The sequence below is a fragment of the Tupaia chinensis genome, unplaced genomic scaffold (assembly GCF_000334495.1).
Source record: "Tupaia chinensis unplaced genomic scaffold, TupChi_1.0 Scaffold145870_1, whole genome shotgun sequence".
NCBI classification, from domain to species: Eukaryota; Metazoa; Chordata; class Mammalia; order Scandentia; family Tupaiidae; genus Tupaia; species Tupaia belangeri.
The window spans coordinates 5,406,086-5,427,509 of NW_006205727.1; the positions used below are offsets into that span (position 1 = coordinate 5,406,086).

General features: G+C 54.4%; 2 protein-coding genes across 8 annotated transcripts in view; one reads left to right on the top strand and one right to left on the bottom strand.

The window, feature by feature from the left end:
* SLC48A1 (solute carrier family 48 member 1) overlaps positions 1-7,339 on the top strand; it is a gene marked incomplete at its 5' end in the record, with an annotated part of 8,268 nt that extends 929 nt beyond the window's left edge. Inside the window, 2 exon segments of the mRNA XM_006168593.3 lie at positions 5,346-5,513; positions 6,125-7,339. Of these exon segments, the coding sequence (XP_006168655.2) occupies positions 5,346-5,513; positions 6,125-6,261 (305 nt within the window).
* A 915-nt stretch (positions 7,340-8,254) lies between these two features.
* The window catches only part of HDAC7 (histone deacetylase 7), a 38,355-nt gene continuing 25,185 nt past the window's right edge, over positions 8,255-21,424 (bottom strand). For 6 of the 7 annotated variants that reach the window (XM_027768322.1, XM_027768320.1, XM_027768323.1 and 3 more), the window contains 13 exons: positions 19,281-19,414; positions 19,029-19,149; positions 18,704-18,753; positions 17,288-17,395; positions 16,324-16,379; positions 16,048-16,135; positions 13,478-13,597; positions 13,190-13,287; positions 11,888-12,006; positions 11,083-11,216; positions 10,799-10,883; positions 9,509-9,647; positions 8,255-9,350 (listed from right to left, as the gene is read on the bottom strand). In XM_027768322.1, the coding sequence (XP_027624123.1) occupies positions 9,305-9,350; positions 9,509-9,647; positions 10,799-10,883; positions 11,083-11,216; positions 11,888-12,006; positions 13,190-13,287; positions 13,478-13,597; positions 16,048-16,135; positions 16,324-16,379; positions 17,288-17,395; positions 18,704-18,753; positions 19,029-19,149; positions 19,281-19,414 (1,298 nt within the window). In that variant the 3' untranslated portion in view covers positions 8,255-9,304. Of the gene's footprint in view, positions 9,351-9,508; positions 9,648-10,798; positions 10,884-11,082; positions 11,217-11,887; positions 12,007-13,189; positions 13,288-13,477; positions 13,598-15,174; positions 15,760-16,047; positions 16,136-16,323; positions 16,380-17,287; positions 17,396-18,703; positions 18,754-19,028; positions 19,150-19,280; positions 19,415-21,424 lie in introns of those variants that run through there. The other variant, XM_027768324.1, reaches the window with a different exon arrangement.

The window sequence follows — 21,424 nt, forward strand, 5'->3', positions numbered from 1 at the left end:
TGAACCCGGCCAGCCGCCCTTTCTGTGCTTCAGGGAGGGAAGGGGAAGCATCCGTGTGCTGGCGGAGGTCCTGTGCTCACAGCTGCTCTGTGCTCACTGTGCACCTTTGGGCTTGCAGTTAAACCTCTCTGTGCTATAGAACTGATGTGAAGACAAAAAATATTGTTTCTGCTTGCTAACATTTTTGTAATGCTTCCTGTGTGTCACTGTTAAACAATCCACTTCTTATATTCCTTACCTTAGTTATATGAAGTAGACATGTTGGTGCCCGTTTTGCAGATAAGGAAACTGAGGCTTAGAGTAAATAAACAACTTGCCTAAAGATTACACAGCTATGTGAATTAATGTGTGTGGAAAAGGACTTTGGGGGGGCAATGCAATACATATGACAGTCTTATTCCATTACTAAACTCCCTTGCCAAGAGAGCCCTAGATGGGATAACCAAAAATAACTAATTTACTCATTCGGTTGAGCTTACCCAGCACCACAGAGTAGGAGTGTGAGTTGGGGTTTGTGCCTTACAATTGGAAACTACATGGCCCCAGCCAAAGCAATGCCAGGCAAAGCGCTGAAGTCATTAAAGAAAGTGGGCGGACTGGCAGGGAAGTTCTCAGGCCTGCCGGGATGCCCTACCACCTGTGGGCCCCATCCCACCTGGGGCAGCCAGCCCATCCTGGCTCAGTCCTCTGCAGAGCCCTGTCTCCTTTCCCGTCTGCACCTTTCTCTCCTCGCAGCTTTCTGTCAGTTTCCTTCCCACCCGCTGCCTGCTCTGGGGCAGTGATGGCAGAACCCCATGTTATACTGCCAAGACTTGAGATAAGGAGATGGCTGGAGTTGAGGAGGGAAGGCCATCCTGGGCTCCGAGCTACCTGTGTCAAGAGCCTGGCCTGGTGGAAGTGGAGGTGAGCCTGTGTCCTTAGGCCTCAGTTTCCTCATCTGTAAGGGGTGGAAGAAGATGCCACTATGGGAGATACTGATTTCCTTCCAGGTCAGAAGTGCTGCAGCTCTGTGCCCAGTGCCCAAGTCTTCCACCTCCCAGCTGCCTGTCAGAAAGGTGTGGAAAAGGCCCTCTGGCTGGTACTCCAGGGAGTTGCCCCCGGCTTCCCTCCAACCCAAATTCTGCCTTCTTTACCTCCCACGGGCTTCCCTCAGCCTCTGAGGTAGGCCAGCTGTGGAGCTGCCTTCAAGGAGAGGCACCAGGGTAGCAACCAGCTGCAGAAGGGTCCTGGCATCTTCCTGACAGGCTTACCTTTGACCTTAGAAGGAGGTGACCTTAGAAGAATCGTAATTGCTTGGTGATAATGATGGGAGGAAGAGGGGCCACCCAAGGCCATGTGCCTTCCCCACTTTGGGTTCCAAGAGGGTCTGTAGCTAGTCACTCTTCCTCTTTTGGGGGTGAAGTGTCAGCGGGTTTACTGACTTGTGAGCACTCCACTTCTGACTCAGCATTTTCCAGCCCAGAAACTGCTGAGTCACCAGAGGGCAGCCTCATCATATTTCTTCATCTTTCCTTGGACCAGGCAGGGACTGGTCAGGCATGCTAGTTTCTGGGGTAGGGTCAGCCATGGAGCCCTCGGTTGCAGGCAGTGTTTTCAGGTGGGACACACTCTCCCTTCTTGGTGGACATCTGGGAAGAAGTGACTTTGAAGAAACATTCCTGGAGAGCTGTTGTGGGGGTGATCTATCCTAGCTTTGCCGGGGGAATCCTGGAGGAACACACTACCCCTTCTCTGGATCTAGCAGAACAAGGACAGTGAATAAAAACAGAAAAGTAGCCCAAAGAGTCTAAACAGCTCTACCTGTGACTCTGGCCTCTTATCCTGAGAGCAGGGTAGGGCTGGGCACAAGAATGTAGAGTCTCTGATGCAGGCCAGCTCCCTGGCCGTCTACCTCCTCACCTCCTGCCCAGCACTCGGGGGTACTTTGATCGCCCTGTGCTGGCCTTGCCTGGAGCCAGCCTTGCCCTGAGCTCAGCAGCTCTGAGCTCCGAGGCCAAGCAGGTATTCTGCTCCTTGAAGCAGGTGGGTACAGCCAGAGTGTGGTCTGGCATGGGCTTGCAGGCAAACCCTGAACTGTGCAGACCAGGATTCCTAGAGGCCCAGAGTCTCCCAGGGGAGGGTGCAGAGCTGAGGGGCCCCTGCCTGGGGTTTAAGGGGATGAGTGAGGGACCTGTGTCTTCAGTATCCTGCTCGGGCAGAGTTGGAGGAGGTCTCCACCAGGTGTGTACCCTTCCTGTACACACTTGGTAGGCTCCCACACATGATGTGTGCAGCTCCCTTTCTGCATGGTCTCGACTGCTACAATCTCACCCTGTAGGCCAGCAGTCTCCAGGTTGGAGCCCAGGTGGGTGGGGATGGGCCTATGTTTAACAAGAGTGTTTAATGGAGGCCTATGGTAGGGACTGAGGCTGGCTGAGGGGAGGAAAGAGGTGGGTAAAGTTGTGCCTGTTTATAACAAAGGACAGAGACCCCAAACACACCAATGGCCATCCTCCTTTCCTTCCTGCTTTCAGCCCTTTTCGGCATGGCTGGTGGACTAAGAGATGGCATCTTCTCGGACCTCTATTTCAGCAGTTCCTAACCCAGAAATTGCTGAGTCACAAAGGAATTGCTCTGACCTCCTTATTTCCTCCTAAGCTGGCTTCCAGAATCTTCAAGCGGGAAAGGATCTTAGAGCTTATCTACTCTAACCCCTCTGTGGCATGAGGAGACAGAGGGCACGTGGATCTGTCCCAGATGGGTGCCCATCTGACTGTTGCATGTGCTCAATGGCCATAGGCCTGGCCCCTAGGGCCCTTTAAGAGACCTCACTGCTCGCCAAAGGAAAGCTTAGGGTGTCCCTGTGAGGGGTGGGGAGCCTGCTCGGGAAGGGGGCTGTGAGCAGAAGCCTGAGCAGAAGTCTTGGGCTTGCTATTCTGCCCCACTCCGGCCTGCTCTGCCTTCCTACCCAGGCAGGGTTGGAGAGACACTTGTCCTGGCCCACCCTGATCTCAGAGGTGGAGCGATCCCCCAGTCCCTGAGGAAAGCTGGGGATGAGAAAGTATGGGGTGTTAAACAGGGGGACAGGGGACGCTGTGCATTGGTGGGTCTTACCAGGGTGGAACCCTAAGACCCCCAATTATCCAGATTGGCAGGACCTCTGGGCTTACCCATTTTGAGATGTGGAAACTCCAAGCTTCGGGCCCTGGATTTCCTGGCTTGTAATCTTGTGGGCTTTTGTCCCTCATTGGGCTGCCCCAATTGTGACAGCTTCTAAGCTGGTAGCTAGAACATAGCCGTATGATGACTAGCTTCTCTCTGCCTTCTACCCCTTCTGTTAAAATTATGAAATATTTCAGGCAGACTGTAAAAAAAGACAGTTTAACAAACACCCTTCCACTCACCACCCGGCCTAAGAAATAAAATAGCATAGATTCTGTCAAAGCCCCCACCCCCACCTCTCCCTGGCCAGCATAACCACTTTCCCCACCAAGTGTGTATCCTGTGCACGCTTGGCAGGCTGCTCCCTGTGGCATGTGCAGCTCCCTTTGAAAGGTCTCCTGACTCCTGGGATGCAGCAGCCTGGGGGCCCATCCTGCAGGCCAGCAGACTGAGAGCTTGCAGCTGGCTCAGTCTTTTTCCTCACTCCTCCCTGTGGGAACCCTACGGCCCTGCCTCGGACCTCCCCAATGGTACTGATATTTGTTCCACCCTTTGGTCTGCACCAGCAGGCACTGCCTGGCACAGAGGGTTGTATTGTATTGTATTGTATTGTATTGTATTGTATTGTATTGGCTCAGTGCAGCTGGCATCCTCGAGGAAGTGCCCACCCAGGCCCAGAGGTCAGCTGAAGAAAGGTTGGGGGTGTTTGGTCCCCAAACATGAAGTCTGGCTAAGAGCTTCATGGTTGGGCTTCTTCCTTATACAGAACTGATGCAGGGAGCTGGGGAAGCTCTCTGTTGCCCAAAGGCCACAGGCCTGGAGATTGGAACCTGGGACAGCCAGGGAGAGGAGCAAGGCCAGGAGGACTGCTGTGGAGACAGCGGGAGGTTTCCAGGGAGCTGGCTGGACTGCCCAGCTGCTCAAACTTTCTAGTTGCAGAAGCCTTACAAACTCTTGAAAGGTAGTGAAACTCCCAGCTAATTTTATCTGCCAATATATACTGTCTTAGAAAATAAAACATTTCAAAGCAATATTAAAGAGCCAGCCCTCTGGCTAGTGGTTAAGTGAAGCCAGATCCCACATGGCTGACTACAGTTGAAGTCCCAACCCCGGCTGCTTGAGAAACACGCTGGGCATGTGTGCTTGCATGCCCAAAAGGAAGTAGAAATGGAGAAGGGATTTGGACATGATTGAGTCTCATTGGGGAATACTTTCTCCCTTTTCTTCTCCCTCTCTTTGCCTTTCTGGAGAGCACAAATGCCCCTTGCCAACTAAAAAAAGGGGAAAAAAAAGGAACATTAAAAATAACAGGGAAAGGGGCCAGCAGGTGGCATACAGGTTAAAGCATCTGGATCCAGTAAATGCACACATCCTATAGCAAGAACGAAAATAGGGAGAGGTCAGTTAGTGGCTTGTTGATTAAGGCGGCTAGATCCCACATGACTGACCCTGCAGTTCAAGTTCCCGACCCAGCAGTTTGAGAAACAGGCACTTGTGTATGCCCAAAATCCCCAAAGGAGGGAGAACTGGGAGAGAAGGGATTGCAACATGACCCTGCCCCATGGAGGGTGCTTGCTCTGTCTCTCTCTAACGAGTGTATGTGCCCCCCCCCCCAGCTTCCGACAAAGGAGAAATGGAGAAGCCCCCATTGGGAACTCGGTTGTGTCAAAAACACAGGCTGGATGGTGGCCCAGCAGTGTATAAAGCAGTGTTCTGTAAGGCTGACCTGCGTGAGAGGGTTCTGTTTTTGTTTCTGGAGCTTCTTGCCTATAATCAGCACGTGTGTACCTACGATCTGAGGCTGGAGCTGGATCATGGTGAGGACACTGTTGGGGGTTTTCTCTCTCTCTCTCATTCATGGGAGAAATAGGTAAATAAACGTTAAACAGTTGCATTAACCAAATAACATTTTTGTAAAAGATACTGTTTCCAAGACAGAAAAAAAACTAGGGAGAAGACTGGCATGGTCTTGTATTTTGGCTTGTCTCTGTTACACCTCACCCTCCCACATTCAAGTAGTTGTCAGCCTCCATGGAAAACTCCCTTCAGCTGTCATGAGAAGATGAGAATGACAAAGGCCAATATTCTCTTGGTCTGGTCTAGTGGACCTAAAGGGTCCTGCAGTTCCCAGGTCACTGGCTAGACACAGAGTTGGGGAGAGGGGCTGTGGTGTGGCAGCAGGTCTGACATGTCTGTCCCCACAGGTGTGCTGGCGCTGTGGGTGCTGGTGACCCATGTGATGTACATGCAGGACTACTGGCGAACCTGGCTCAAGGGGCTACGTGGCTTCTTCTTCGTGGGCGTCCTCTTCGCCGCCATCTCGATTGCCGCCTTCTGCACTTTCCTCGCGCTGGCCATCACCCAGCACCAGAGTGAGGGCCGACCCAGGGGAAGGGGCATGGGAGGGTCAGTGGGGAAGGGGTAGGAGTACACCCTGGGATTCCGGTCACAGCTTATATTCCAGGGAACTGTGCAGGTCCCTGAACCTCTCAGTACTGGGTTTCTCCCTGTCACGTGGAGAGTGAGAGTCCCCTGCTCCCTAGGGGTGGAAAGTGGGAAGTGTTGAGCACATTGACGGGAGGGGGTTGTGAGTACCCCACTAGTTAATTATTGGTACCATTTAGTCTTTGCCCAGTTCTGAGACTGGAGTGCCCTCTGGTGGCTGTGAGGAAGTAGCCAGAGACCTTTGTCCCTGCCCTTAGGAGTCTGATGCTTAAAGCAGGTTGGAAGTGGCTAGGGTCCATGTCACAAAGAGGGATGAGCCACATGTCACAGACCAGTGATGGGCCAGCCCAGACCTTCTCCCATCCCGCAGCCTCCTGCCTACACACCTTGGAATCTTCTTAAACCTCTGTCACGTTCAGGATTGGTTCCGCGGCCTGGGGGTACAGGGATGTTGAGTGGGGAGGTCCTGGCGTTGTGGCCCGGCGCTAGGACCACAGGCGAGGGCCTCTCCAGTCAGTCCGGGTTCCTCTCCCCGCAGGCCTCACAGACCCCAGCAGCTACTACCTCTCCTGCGTCTGGAGCTTCATTTCCTTCAAGTGGGCCTTCCTGCTCAGCCTCTACGCCCACCGATACCGGGCTGACTTTGCCGACATCAGCATCCTCAGCGACTTCTGACCCAGGGCATAAGCTCTGCACCCTGGGGGTCCTTGGAACCCGGACTCAACCTCTGAGACATTGGGAGGGCCTTTCCCCACCTGATGGGGGCCTCAGAACTGTGGCAGAAAACACAGCAGGACAAGTGGTTTCCCAGGAAGCTGCCCCGCCCCCTCTTCGGGGAGACCTGGTGCAATGGAGAGTATCTGCCATGTTGCTCCCCATCAGCCTGGCTGGAGGGCAGCTGTAGACCTTTCAAATGGATCTTTTTCTTAGCGCTCAGTGAAGAATCTTTGTAAGCATGGCCGGGATAGCAAAGCCAAGGAATCATGGGAAGGTGGTTTGGCCCTTGTTGTTCCAGGTACTCTTCCTGAGGCCAGGATGGGAACCTGAGGAAGCCAGGCCAAGTAAGGAATCTCTTAGTCCTCCACCCCAGCACCCCCAACCTGTCATCCCAGAGGGTCAGGGAGCTTGACTCATTGTTCCCAGGGAAGACAACATTTGGCTCTGTCCCCAAGGCCTGGGAAGTCAAGAGGAGAGTCCAGTGTCCCTCCTCCCACTATTACACTCTGGACCAGAGTCAGACAGCCAATTGCCTCTTACACACACACACACGGGCACACATCCACATACTCCACAGCAGAACTCCCTGAGTGAGGCCAGACAGGGTCAGAGGGAATGATGTGCTCCCAAAAAGGACTTCTGGGAAGGGGCAACATGGTGTTGGCTGGGGAGCCCCCAGGCCAGTGCCATGCACTCCAGCCCCCCATTTACACACTGCCCCTCCTTGCACCAAGACCACCCCAGCCATGAGATACCTTCTCTCTCACTCAAGCTCCTCCTCACTGCCCTTCAACTATAGCTTTCCTCTTTTGAAAAATCCCTTCTAAAGGACAAGTCTGCTTTTCTGCCCACACACTAGCCCAAGGGCTAACCTAACTCGGGAGGGAAGGGGATACTCTTCTGCAAGTCTTTTTATGTCTGATTGCCATTCTGCACGGTCTACCCCTTTCCCACCTGATGTGTCTTGCCCCTCAGCTGTTTGCCTTATCTGTGTCACTGTCACTTTAGCAGAAATACAGCGGCCATTTGTATCAGCCTCTGGTTGTTTGTTGTGGGAGTCCTTGTGAGTGGGAGAAGGTTTCTGATTATACCATTTCCCTGGCCTAAAGTATACCCTGGAGGGCAGGGACAGGTCTCTGTCTTGGCCTGGAGGCCCTCTCTCCAGTCCCTCTTGGCACAGGGGAACTCTCTAGCTCATCTTTTCTCCACTGGCTTTTGGCACTTCCGAGCCAGGGTGACAATGCCCATGGACACAGCCTTGGCAGCCCTGTGGGGTCTGGCATCCATCCCGAGCAGCTGGGGCAGATGGCAAAGGGACGGACACCTCTTCCCTTCACACTGCTGAAGGCTTGGGGCTAGGCATAAGGTGGTGAAGCTGTCGCTCCTGCTGGAAGAACCTGGCGGCCTCAGAACCATGGAGGCGGGCACTGGCTGCCTCGCACCTGCCTCTGTTCTCAGGTGAGCTTGTGCAAGCTCGTGGCCTCGCCCTTCTCTCCTACAGGCTCCATGTCTGCTTGAGAAGTCATGGCGTAGAACAGGAAGGTGGCATAAACAATGTCTATTTCTGGAGCCTTCCACTGAGGTGCAGGCCCCAGAAGGTGACGATTCACCTGAGCTCCTAGCTGGGACTTCAACCCAGCTGTCTGACTCTGACTCTGGATGCCTCCTGGAATGGTCCGAGCACCTGTGCTCCTGCCTCCCCACACCCAGCCTCAGCCTGGACTCAGCCCAGGGCTGCCTGTTCGAGACCACTCTGTCAGGGCAGGCAGGGGCAGCTGGGGTGTGTTCAGAATGGGTTCTTCCTGCAGGGTGGCAGCCACAGAGGGCAAGGAGCTAGTGACCTGTCCCTTCTCAGCATGGCATCAGATGCACACGGTGTGTGGTGACTGTGTGTGTGCCATGCCCACCTGGCAGCTCACGGCTCACATCTCGGAGGGCCTTTCACGAGCACTTTTAAAGCAAATAAAACATTTATTGTTCAGATTTTTTTCCTTTTTTTTTTCTTTTTTACAAAAACATGCATACATATACAGGGTATGGTGGATCCTGGGGAAGACGTACATACACGCACGCTCACTCACACTCACTCACACAACACTTTCCTTCTTGGCCCCAGGCCTGAATCCCCAAAGCCTTGAAGACGTGGCCAGGGTGGCCTCCCCTCCCATGTCCTGTGTGTACTCCCCACCCTGTCCCTCAGCCAAGCTAGTCCTATGTGGGGCAGGAGTCGGTATTGGGGGGAGGCTCTGGACACAGGAGGCTCAGGGAAGGGCAGTGGCCAAGGCGTCCCTGGGGACTGTGCATGCTTCTGAGGGGGAGATGAAGGGTTTGGCACCATTGGATCAGGAAGCACAGGGCTCAGAGAGCACCTGTCTGCTCCGCCAGGCACTGAGATGGTTGGCAAGGGGCCTCTGGGGGGGCAGGGGCCAGGTGGAGGTCTGCTGGCAGCTGCTCTCAGAGGGTGCTTCATGTCAGTGCCCAGTGGTGCGGGGGAGCTCCCAGTCATCCAAGGAAGCAGGTGAGAGGAGACACCCCTCTGCCCTAAGATATGGGGACCCCCCCCCCACGGCTTTCCCCACCATGGCCAGCCTGCAGAGCCTAGGAAGTGCTGCCCTGGCTGAGGCCAAGTTCACATTTCTGTGTGGAGCCTGGGGCTGTGTGCAAAGTCTGGGGCCTGCAGAGCCAAGAATAGTGGTTAAGGTGGGCTTGACTGAGCCAGTCCTCAGTCCTCCTCTGTGCAGTCCTGAGGAACGGGGGCCACAGCAGGGGGCCAGGACATGGGAGGAGTGGTCTGTTCTCAAGGAAGGGTCTGTTCAGCCTGCCTCCACTGAGGGTCCTCTCTGGCTCCCTCTGAGACCCAAGGGCCTTCTCAGTTCCTGGTGACTGTCAGGTGGACTGCCCACCAGATCTCCACAGACCTGGGAACAGGCTGTTGCAGAGGTTAGAAGAGGACCAGGTCCAAAGGGCAAGGCAGGCAGGCAGGCAGATCCATTCCAAAGCCTTAGAGATTCATGGGTTCTTCCTCCTCTACCAGCTGCTCTGAAGGCCTAAGGGGAGGCACAGGGTGGGAGGTTGGATGGCCAGGGGCATGGGAAGGGCCTAAGCGGAGCCTCCCTACCCACCCTGCTCAGGAAGCCATAAGGTTGAGGCTGCTGCTTGGAGGATCTGGAATTTCTGAGGGCCCAGGTCAGGGGTCTAGCATTACCTGTCCTCAGTCAAGATGCCCACAGAGAGGGATGCCAGTGCGGTTACTGCCTCCACTTCTTCTGTGTCTGCCCCTGGCCCCCTGGGAACCCAGGACTCTGGACAGGAGGCCAGGCGCTGCATGCAGCCCCAGTATTTACCTGGAATGAAAAGCCGGCTTAGAGGATGGGAAAAACAAGCTCCTCCACCTTGTGAGCACCCCGACCTGGAGTAGGGGCTGGGCCCTCAGGCCCAGGGCCTAATAGTATTGGCAGATGCTGAGCTTGGAGTCAGTTCTCCTACCTGCCCCTACCCCTAATACAACACCCTCTCAAGCCAATCCCCTACAATCCCAACAGGGTGAGCAGAGCTGGTTCTCATGGCTGCAAGGGGGATCTAAAACCACATCTGACCCATCCACCATAGGCATGGATTCCTGAGAGCCAGGCGGACCCACTGTTCCCTCAGCAAGTCTGTGTCAGAGTCACCTTATCCCCAAGCCTAAGTCTCCAGGAGCGCAGGGTTCCACTCCTGTGCTCCCACTCAGGCAGCCCCACCACCGCTCAGCCCAGCACCCACGAAAGGAGAGAGGGTGGGGGAGATGGCCAACACCACAGTGCTCTACGTGGCCTTTGGGGCTTCCACTGCCCCCATGCTGTAGGCCACCAGGATGCTCACCCCACCAACTGTGTGAGAAGTAAGTGTGTGGACCATCTCCAGCTCAGAGCCTGGCTGAGCAAGGGCACCATAAAAAGAGCCAGCAATGTCCACATGACAGGTAACTTCCTCTGCTGAGCCCTGGATGGGAGGATCTATTTTACTCACTTTTGTATCTCTGGCATAGATCATGGGTCTTTATAAAAAGTGTTCAATAGACGTTGAGCTGAAGCTTCAAGTTTCAAGTGCTTTCCCAAAGCAGGGATTGTCTAAGAGCCAGTCCCCAAGAAGGCAGAGCTCTCAGACAGCTGTGGCCAGGATTCAGGGGAGGGCTGGGGAGCTGGCCTTTTGTCAAACGAGTTGCAGTATTGCCCTTGGCCTGGCACTGGCCTAATACTGTGCTAGAGATGAGCAGCCAGTCCCTGCCTTGTGGTGGCCACTGTTACTGATCCCTGCAGAGTCCATCTGGAAGGCTCAGAGGATACCCATCATGCAAGCCACCGACTCTTACTGATAGGATGTCTCAGAGCAATGCTATCGGCCAACAGCGGAGCCCCTGGCCTGGCTGGCATTGGCGTCCTGGAGCTAGGTCACCAGGGGCAGTGGGCTGAAGTCCCAGGCCTGGGCTCAGTGAGTGCGCTGTCTCTGCACTTACTGTGCACCTGGATCACGGCTTCCAGAGAGCGGATGGCGCTGAGGTTGGGTTTCTGTTTCCAGCCTTCTTCTGAAAGGGGATCCACCTAAAGAAAACAATCTGTCAGCCGCCATCTCTCAGGGACCCACGGCCACCCCAGGAGCCCTGGCTGTCTGAGCCAAAGGGGGCAGGTGCTGCTGGCTCTGCCAAGGCCAAGAGACGCTTGCCCCTTCCTACCTGCCTGCTCTTGAGAAAGCGGGGTTCACCTGTGCCTCAGAGGCACGGTGGGGGAGGGGAGAGCTCACCTTGTTGCCCAGAAGAGCAGCCACACAGGCCTCAGAAGCGTCACAGATGGCTGTGAGGTCATGGCCGCCCTCCAAGGCCAGCACCACTGCACCTCCCGCCAGGTTCATCAGCTGTTGCGTCATGTACCCAAAACCTAGATGGCCAGGTGGGAAGTAAGAGGGGTGTGGGTGGAGAACAGGTGGGCCATCCTCTACCTCTGTGCAGTCCCTGCTTGCTCCCTCCCTTATAAATAATGACTCACATGCATAAATCACTAGTTTCCAAAGTGCTTCCACACTGAAGAACATATTAGTCAGCATCACTCAAAGCTCAGAGAGGTTAAGGGGCTTATACAAGGCCCCACAGCTAGGAAGTGGCAGGACCGGAACTTGATCTGTGTCTATCGACTCTAGCCTGTATGGTTTTCTCCGAGCTACACCATCTCCTCCTTCTCTCCTCCAGACCCTGTGAAAAGGCTCCTCTTTCTGCTCCTTCTCATCCTCCCTTTGGAGAGGCTGCCAGCCTAGCCTGGGCCCAACACAGTCCAGGGGGGAAGTTCTATGGCTGCGCTTCCTACCTGTCAGACTCAGTCCTTGAGGTCTGACCTGGTCTAGCCCTTCATGTGAGCCGACTTGGTCCTGAGAGAGGGCTGGGCTGTGCTAGGCTGCGAGAGCCCAGAGAATCCAGGGCCAGCTGCCACGCTCCAGTCTTCACACTCGTAGCTCTGAGCCAGCCACTGCTGCCTTCTCTTTTGGCAGTGCCTCCCTGCCCCCCACAGTCTGGCTCTCACTCCCTATACCTCCCCCTCGGCTGGGGCCCCCTTACATTTGGCAGAAACATGGTAGCCACCCAGGGGGGCTGGGTGGCCCTCAGCAGCATCAAACCCAGCCGACACCAGGACCAGGTCCGGAGAGAACTCTCGGGCAATGGGCATCACAACCAGCCTGTGAGATTACAAGAGAGGGTCACCACCCTGTCGAGGGCTGCCAGGCAAAGGCCAAGGGCCCTGCTTGTGCCAGCCCCCTCCTACACTTTGCTGTGGGCACCTTGCTCTCAGGACTCTAAGATACCGCATTTCCCAGCAGGATCCTCTGACCTCTTTGACTGTGGCTGGCTACCATGTCCCTGGTACACAAAGCCTGAGGACCCTGCCATCCAGGGCACTTAACTAGCAAGAGGTAGAAGAGAGCCAAGGATGGGGCACCAGAGGGAATGAAAGAGGTATGGGAAGGGGGTGCAGGGAGGGGGTCAGGTAAGGCACACTTCACGCCCAACCATGCTGGGCTTTGGTCACTTTGGTCACAGTCCTCAGGGACTGGGAATGCCCAGCATTTGGACTGAGTTGACCACACCTCACTATTCACTACCTGAGATCTGACCAGGGCAAGTAAACCCTGAGGTCCTGGGCCGCCCAGCTATAATCGCTCATCGACTTCCCCTGCTGGCCTCACAGCTGCCTCTCTCTAGCTCTGAGCCAATCGTGGGGTCCCTTCTGGTGTTCCTGGGCTCTGGGAAGATGCCAGGACCTTTAACTCAGGCCTTCCACAGAATTGGCTCTCATGGAAGTATCTCCAGCAAAGTATTTAGAGATTTATTTCCAAGGTTCTCTTCTCCCCAGTGGAGTACAGGGACCCCAGAGTGAAATATATAAAGGTTCCCAAATAGACCTTGAGGTCCCTCTTTCAGAGAGGCCATACTAGAAGAATTACTTAAGTTAAGAAGAATGACCAATTCTTTTAATAATTCTTCTACTGATTCTTAAGTTAGAACAATTACTTAAGTAATTCTTCTAATATGGTCATCATCTGCTTTCCCTCTTTCTTCATAGTTTAAGTTTCTCCTCTCTTGCTCAAAGCCTGCCTCTTCCAGGCAGCCCCTTTTGACTAAATGCAGCAGCTCTGCTTACTCAATCCTGCCCACTCTCAGCACTTGGTGATGTGTGAGCAGTTGAGCATCCTTTGGCATTCTCATTCATTCATCTGTGTCCTGTCTTCCCTTCAGGGCTGGCCTACAACTTCTAGTAACTGGATGGGGACAGAGTGACGAGCTGACCGCCCAGCTCCAAACTGGTGCTGTTAGGAAAAGGGACAGAAGAGGATGGCTCTGTTGGGCCCCTAGAGCACTGACCTGAAGGCAGCCAAGTACTCAGGATCCCCCATGGGGGGGTCAAGACCCCCAGCCCAGGCCACGTTGACATTGAAGCCCTCACCGCTGCCAGCCCCCACCTGGAAAACAGGGCGAGAGACATGAGGTGAAACAGAAGCCAGGAGAGGAATCCAGCCTCTTCCCTTCTAGTTGGGGAAGCTCGGGTGGGGAAGGCCAAGTAGCAGCCCAGCACACACTGCCACACAGCTTGTTGTGACGGAGGCAGAGGACAGGCAAGGGGGCTGGAAGATGTGGCCCGTCTACAGTTACCTCATCCACAGCCCCACTGCCCGGGAAGAAGTTGCCGTCATCATGGCGATGCAGGGAGATGTAGAGCACGCTGGGGTCCTGGTAGAAGGTCTGCTGGGTGCCATTGCCATGGTGAACATCCTGTGCAGGGAGAAGGGTAACGGATTACAAGTCTGAAAGCAAGGTCATGGAGGCTAAGATGTGCTGGAAGGGTTTCAAGTAGATAACCATTCTTGGGCCCAGGACCTAGCCAGGGGGTCAGAAAAAAGGTTCCTAGAGCCACATGGCTCAGTCTCTGCATATGGAGAGATTCTGTGTGTGTGTGTGTGTGTGTGTGAGAGAGAGAGAGATATGTCTCTCTCTGGAGAAAGAAAAAAACTTGGTGCATAGGGGTGGCTCTAATATAAATCCCTGAAGGAAAGAAGGTACCGTACTCTCGGAGATGTCCTTGGGCCGGACCAGGGCACGTGAGTGAGCAAGTGTGTGGGGGTGGGTTGCCGGCAGGAAGAGGGGAGTCCGGGATTACATGCATCAGGCTCCTGTGTCTTGTGCAAAGTCAGGAAGTGAGGAAGGTGGTCAGACACTGAGCTCAGTTAGAGAGGGGCAGGAACATGAGGTCCAGCCCCAGCCCTCCTAGGAAACGCAGGGCCCTACACACACTCACAGGCCATGCCCAGGCTTGAGTGCACAAAGGCCTCCTCTGCCTAGAATGTTCTGTTCACAACCATCAGCACAGAAGGGACAGAGCTTGCAGTCAGATGCACATACTCTAAGCTCGCCAGCCTGGTCTCACATCCCAGTCCCAGGACCAATGAGCTCTGTGCAAGTTACTAATCACACAGTCCTCATCGAGAAAAGGGTTAGATCCAGGATTAAATACCATCAGTTTCTGGATGCGACCAATGATTCGCTGATGCTATCTGGTATTATTGTCACTATCTGCAGGGGAAATGCAGAATCATTAGATTTGCCCCAAGATGCCAAAAGATGTCAAAAGACAACACCCAAGTTTGAGCTCCTACCCATTACGGCAAAAGGCCTTCCCATGCACCATCTTCTCTTGCTACCCAATAGTTTTGTGATGGGGTGAATTTTACACACGGGCAAACTGAGGCCTAGGGAGGCTAATACAGAACTAAGTAAGACATGGAGTCCCATCTCTGATACCATGCTCAGGGCTCTTCCCACAGGGTTCTGGGATCTGAAGCGTCAAAAACCAGAACCTACCCAATCTACAATGAGGATCTTGCTGGCCTTGCCTTGTTGTTGCAGCTGCCGGCAGGCGATGGCTACTGAGTTGAAGAAGCAGAAGCCCCTGGGAGAAGGGAAGAGAGGTCCTGCCAGCCTATCCTCCCAACATGCCTCCACCTCTCCAGTCCCCTCTCCACCAGCACTGGTGTGGCTCAATCCCAGAAGGCTCAAGGGAAGCAGGGAGAAGGTTCCTACAGGAAGGCTTGGGGGCTGTTTCCCACCTCACCCACCCAGGACATTCCCAGGTCTCACATGGCTGTGGAATGATCTGCATGATGTCCTGGGGGCCGCACCACAGCAAAACCGTTCTGTAAAGAGAAAGAGGGCTCGTCAACCAGAGACCCAGCTCTCTGACCACATCTTCCTGAGCCTACCCCCAGACCCAAACTTCTCCCCTCAGAAGGGGCCACAGGACAACAGGTGATGGCATGTCTGCCCACGTCCAGGCTGCAACAGAGAGAGATATGTCTCTCTCTGGAGAAAGAAAAAAACTTGGTGCATAGGGGTGGCTCTAATATAAATCCCTGAAGGAAAGAAGGTACCGTACTCTCGGAGATGTCCTTGGGCCGGACCAGGGCACGTGAGTGAGCAAGTGTGTGGGGGTGGGTTGCCGGCAGGAAGAGGGGAGTCCGGGATTACATGCATCAGGCTCCTGTGTCTTGTGCAAAGTCAGGAAGTGAGGAAGGTGGTCAGACACTGAGCTCAGTTAGAGAGGGGCAGGAACATGAGGTCCAGCCCCAGCCCTCCTAGGAAACGCAGGGCCCTACACACACTCACAGGCCATGCCCAGGCTTGAGTGCACAAAGGCCTCCTCTGCCTAGAATGTTCTGTTCACAACCATCAGCACAGAAGGGACAGAGCTTGCAGTCAGATGCACATACTCTAAGCTCGCCAGCCTGGTCTCACATCCCAGTCCCAGGACCAATGAGCTCTGTGCAAGTTACTAATCACACAGTCCTCATCGAGAAAAGGGTTAGATCCAGGATTAAATACCATCAGTTTCTGGATGCGACCAATGATTCGCTGATGCTATCTGGTATTATTGTCACTATCTGCAGGGGAAATGCAGAATCATTAGATTTGCCCCAAGATGCCAAAAGATGTCAAAAGACAACACCCAAGTTTGAGCTCCTACCCATTACGGCAAAAGGCCTTCCCATGCACCATCTTCTCTTGCTACCCAATAGTTTTGTGATGGGGTGAATTTTACACACGGGCAAACTGAGGCCTAGGGAGGCTAATACAGAACTAAGTAAGACATGGAGTCCCATCTCTGATACCATGCTCAGGGCTCTTCCCACAGGGTTCTGGGATCTGAAGCGTCAAAAACCAGAACCTACCCAATCTACAATGAGGATCTTGCTGGCCTTGCCTTGTTGTTGCAGCTGCCGGCAGGCGATGGCTACTGAGTTGAAGAAGCAGAAGCCCCTGGGAGAAGGGAAGAGAGGTCCTGCCAGCCTATCCTCCCAACATGCCTCCACCTCTCCAGTCCCCTCTCCACCAGCACTGGTGTGGCTCAATCCCAGAAGGCTCAAGGGAAGCAGGGAGAAGGTTCCTACAGGAAGGCTTGGGGGCTGTTTCCCACCTCACCCACCCAGGACATTCCCAGGTCTCACATGGCTGTGGAATGATCTGCATGATGTCCTGGGGGCCGCACCACAGCAAAACCGTTCTGTAAAGAGAAAGAGGGCTCGTCAACCAGAGACCCAGCTCTCTGACCACATCTTCCTGAGCCTACCCCCAGACCCAAACTTCTCCCCTCAGAAGGGGCCACAGGACAACAGGTGATGGCATGTCTGCCCACGTCCAGGCTGCAACTGAAGTGGCCCAGCGCTTGGCCCCTGTGCTGTGTGTCCTCTGCTTTTAGGTCAGACATGAACACGGGACACCCCCACCCTGGTATGTCTTGGCTCTTACACCTTGCAGCGACAACAGCTTCTGATGGGTAAGCAAAAATGATGGTATTATATGGTACTGTATGGCACTTTATAAACTAAATTTTATCCCACAACATCCTTATGAGGTCAATATTATCCAACCCTCTCAGCATTTCCAGAAGACAGTATTAGCTCCGGTTTACAGATGAGACTTCTGAAACAGGTGACTTAAGCAACTTGTCCCAAGCTGTCATATTGTAAATGACGGAGCCAGGATTTTAACTGCAAAGCTCTGCTGAGGACCTGTGACACTGAAGACACTGGGACTGCCTTAAGCTAGAAGCTTCTAGACGATGGAGGAGTGTGCACTCCAATCTGCTCTGTACCAGCTCAGTGCTGGAAGGAGCCAACGCCGATGCATGGAGGTCAAGTCGCCCCGTGACTTCCCTTTAGTTGCACAGCAGGCCTGTGTTACATGATCCTGAGAACCAGACTATTTCTCTTAAAGTCACAGAAACCTGACTCCCCAAGTAACATGGGCCTAAGGTTCAAACCTCACTCTGATCCTCAGAACCCTCCATTTCCCCTCCAGATCTCTGTAGCCATGTCCAAAGGAACAAGATGTCCGGGGTTCTGCATCTGGACTCCCCACATCCCCTCTGTTACCTCTGTGGGTGGCCTATCTTCAACCCAGCCCGCCTACCTTTAGCTCTCGGGAGGCCACCTTAAAGGCGAGGTCGGTGACACTGCCAGCAGCCCAGCGGGCTGCATTGGAGGAATGCAGCTCGTTCCAGATGGTGTCAGTGTCCACCTGCGGGGGCCAGAGTCAGAGCCCGCATCATCCAAGGCTTCCCACAGGAGCCAGGGCCCAATGGGGGTCCCCATCCACATGGCCAGGACCCCAGGGGAAGGGAGTTGGGCAGACGGCGCTGCCTCCCCAGGGCCCCACCGCCCAAAGGCAAGGCCTCCTGTGTCCCCAATCCCAGCATGACACATTCCCAGCTTAAGTCCCAGCACCAGCCCATGTCTGGCCAGCACTTGCCGGCAGCATCACACCTGCCTCCCCAGTCAGGGGAGGGGGCATGGCGTTACCTGGGCGGGACTTGGGGTTTGGGCCGGGAGGGGGTTTTAAGCCCCAGCTGACTCTGCTCAGGCCCTGCGGGATGGTCGGAGCTGGAAGGGCCGTCTGCACCACTGTCTTCCACTCAGGGCCCCTAGCCCAGGCTGGGAGGCCCCCCAAACCCTGTCCCTGGGCCTCAAGGCTAGGGAGGGGCCGGGGGGCATGATGGGGAGATGGGGAGGGCGAGGCGAACCAAGAGAGGCGAGGAAGGCAGAGAGAGTCGCAAGAGGCTGGAGGACGAGAGAGAGAGAGAGACAGAGGGAGAGGAGGGAGGAGAAAACAGAAGCAACAACAGTTGGAAAAATCAGAAAGTGGCAAGAAATGGGAAGTTGTGAATAGGGCGCTGACTGGCTCCCAAATGGTACCCCCCCCCCCCAGGGCTACAGCTCCCACTGCCCCCCCAGCACTAAGCTCCACCCCTGCCTCCACATGTGCTAGAGAAACTACTGCAGGGACCCTCTTTGGAGAGAGAGTCCAGAGGGTTAGGGGGCTCCCCGCAGACCAAGGAGGGAGGAGGCAAAGGCAAGGGCTGGAGGGCCAGGTCCCAGAGTGGGAAAGAGCCTGGATCACCAAGGATCCCTCAGCTCTTGCCAGGCAGGCCAGGGTCCAGGGGCCAGGCTGAGGAGGCTGGACTGCACTAAAAGGCCCACTCCCAGGCAGCCTGGGACTGCCATGGAGTAGCCAGTGCCCCACCACAGGGGTCTTATGAAAGGAGCCACTGAGCCTATCCTGGCCTGCTTCTGACCTTGCCCGACATCTGTCAAACCCCTTCCGAGTGCAAGGCCCCAGGCTCCACACCTGGGAGACACTGCTGGACCCAGCACACACCTGTCTACAAGGCTCTTCCAGCCTGCAGGGTGGCATCAAGGGATGTCCCTGGTCTACCATATCTGGCAGAACCATATGAATGAGCAGATAGGGGCTGGGGCCAGGAGAACCAAAGGGAAAAGATCCAAGAGCCCCCAGCCATGCCTGCTCGAGAGCCCTGGGCGCACTTACCCCAACCCCTCCACAGGGCAGCATCACAAACATCCGCTGTGCCAGGAGCCCTGTGGGGAAAGGCCCAGCCCATGTGAGTGTGGGTTCTCTTGGCGTTTGCCTGGTCGGGAGCTAGGGGATCTGAGAAGCAGGCTGGCGGGTGTGGAGGAAGGAAATCATGCAGGATGAGGTAGAGGTTGGCAGCAGAGGGCCTAGGGTGGCAAGCTGGAGTGGGCCTGGCCAGGAGGCTAATTGAGGGCCACTGGGCATTGCTGAGACCAGAGAGCACAGGAGCTGGTGAGCGGGCTGACCAGGAAACAGGGTCCCAGGCCCACCAAGCCGTTACCTGCCAGCTTCCCGTTGTCCAGTTTGAGGCGGCTGAGTGGGTTGGTGCCATAGAGGAGAACGTGCCGTTCAGCGTGGACTGACTGTAGCTCCTCAAGGGAGGCCTTCCGGCCCCGGAGACACTGAGGAAGGGCCCAGAGCTCTTAAACCCTTGCATAGCACCCCCTCCCCCGACACCCACATGCCTCTGTCTCTCACTGACCATGTCTCTTCTACCTCCACAGTGCCGCAGCCCCCACCCTTGCCCCCTCACCTCACACTGGCTCCGGAGTCCCCGCTCCTGCAGCCGGGACCAGATGCTTTGGATGCGGCCAGCGTGCTCCGGGTGCCTGCTGTTGTCTCCACAGGAGCACTGGTGCTTCAGCATCACTGAGTCATAGACCAGCCCTGCCAGGAGCAGGGGTCAGGCTGGGACCCCAGGGAGCCCCTACCCTCCAGGCCATGGGTGCAGTCAAACAGGGAGCCAGGCAGGGTACACACTCGCACACCCACATGGCCTGCAGTGCCCATGCTGCCCCAGCCCTAACCGGTCATGCCAGTAAGCTCAGCCACATGCCTGCATGAGTGGCCTCAGAAAACCTCATGCACATGCCAACACAGCACCGTATAGCCACTGCCTTCCCAACACACAGATGTCACTTATGTGGCCCAACACCAACATGCCCTTGAGGGCTCAGAGCCTAAACATGACGGGGTCTGACACCAGGCATCTCACACTGGGCCTCGAGAATGCAAAGAGGCTACAAGGAGGAGTGGGAGGAGAAAGAATTCCTAGAAAACCCCAAAACTAAGGTCAAGGAAGCTGAGAAAGACACTGGGTCATGTAGAGGAGTGATTGTTTTAACCTGACCCATGAGAGGCCTTGGAAGAGAGCCCCTATCTCAGGACACCAGTGACCTTCAAAATGGTCATACCAGGACCAGCAATTGGCATAATGGTTACATCGCTGGACTCCCACGTAGTCAACTGTGGTTCAAGTCCCAGACCTATCAACTTAAAACTCATGCCGGGTGTGTGTGCATCTGTGCCCAAGATCCCAAGAGGAGAATGGAGGAGAACGGATTACAACATGGCCATTCCTGCCACCCCCCGAGGGGGGTGTGATTTCTCACTTTCTGTCTCTCTCTCTCTTTCTTTCTCTGTCGCTCTGGCAGGTGCTTGCACCCTATAGCAAAATCTCTCTTTAAAAAAAATAAAAGCTCACGCCAGGCTGGCCCTGTAGGCTACCGGTTAGGGAGCTGGATTCCCACATTGCCAACTGTATGGTTCAAATTCTAGCCCAGGAGACTTGAAGAACATGCTGGATGCTGGTCCCCCAAATCCCAACAGGATGAAGAAATGAAGAAAAGGGGTTACAGCATGACCATACCCCACTGCAGGTTGCTTTCTCCCCTTCTCTCTCTCTTTCTGGCCAGTGCATGTGCCCTCTGGCAATTAAAAACAATGCTCAGAGGCCAGCAGGTGCCATGGTGGTTGAAGCACTGGACTCCCACATGGCCAACCACAATTCAAGTCCCAAACCTGGTGGCTTACTTTCTCACTCTCCCTTCCTCTCTGTCTCTCTCTGGTCAAAATTGAAGAATAATGATAGTAAGTAAAATTAAAATAAATGTCTTTAAAAAAAATAAGTGCTCACACTGTTTGACTCAGGAACACCACTGCCTAAGAGTGATCCTGAAAAAAATAATCCCAGTCATGAGTACAGATTTATGCATAGAAAATTAAAATGAGGGGACAAAATTAGTAGCAATCTACTTTTTTCTTTTTAGAATTATTTTATTGAACTTTGTTTAATTTAATTAATTAATTTTTTCATTTATTTAAATTTGACCAGAGAGGGACAGAGTGAGAGAGACAGAGAAGGAAAGTGAGAAAACAAGCCGCCAGGTCTGGGACTTGAACCGCGGTTGGCCATGTAGGAATCTAGCACCTTTAATCACCGTGCCATCTGCTGGCCCCCAAAAGTGAGTAACAATCTAAATGCTCAACCAATAAGAAACCTCTAAATAGGGTCAGTTGGGTGGCAAAGTGGTTAAGGCAACTGGATCCCACATGGTTGACTGCATAGTTTGAGTCTTAGACGCAGCAGCTTGAAAAATCACACCAGGCGTATGTGCAAGCGGTTCCAAAATCCTGAGAGAAGGAATTGTGGCATGGCCATCCCCCAGGGGGTGGTTTCTCACTGCCCCCTCAGTTATCCTATAGCAAAAATCTAAAAGAAATTTTAAAAAAAGAGGAAGAAGAAAGAAAGGGAAAACAATTTCTAAATAAAAATAAAATACTGAGGCAAGCTGGTAGCATGGTGGTTAAGGCAACTACACAGTTTAAGTCCCAGACCCAGAGGCTTGAGAAACACGGCAGGCATGTGTGCATGCATGCCCAAAATCGCAAAGGGAA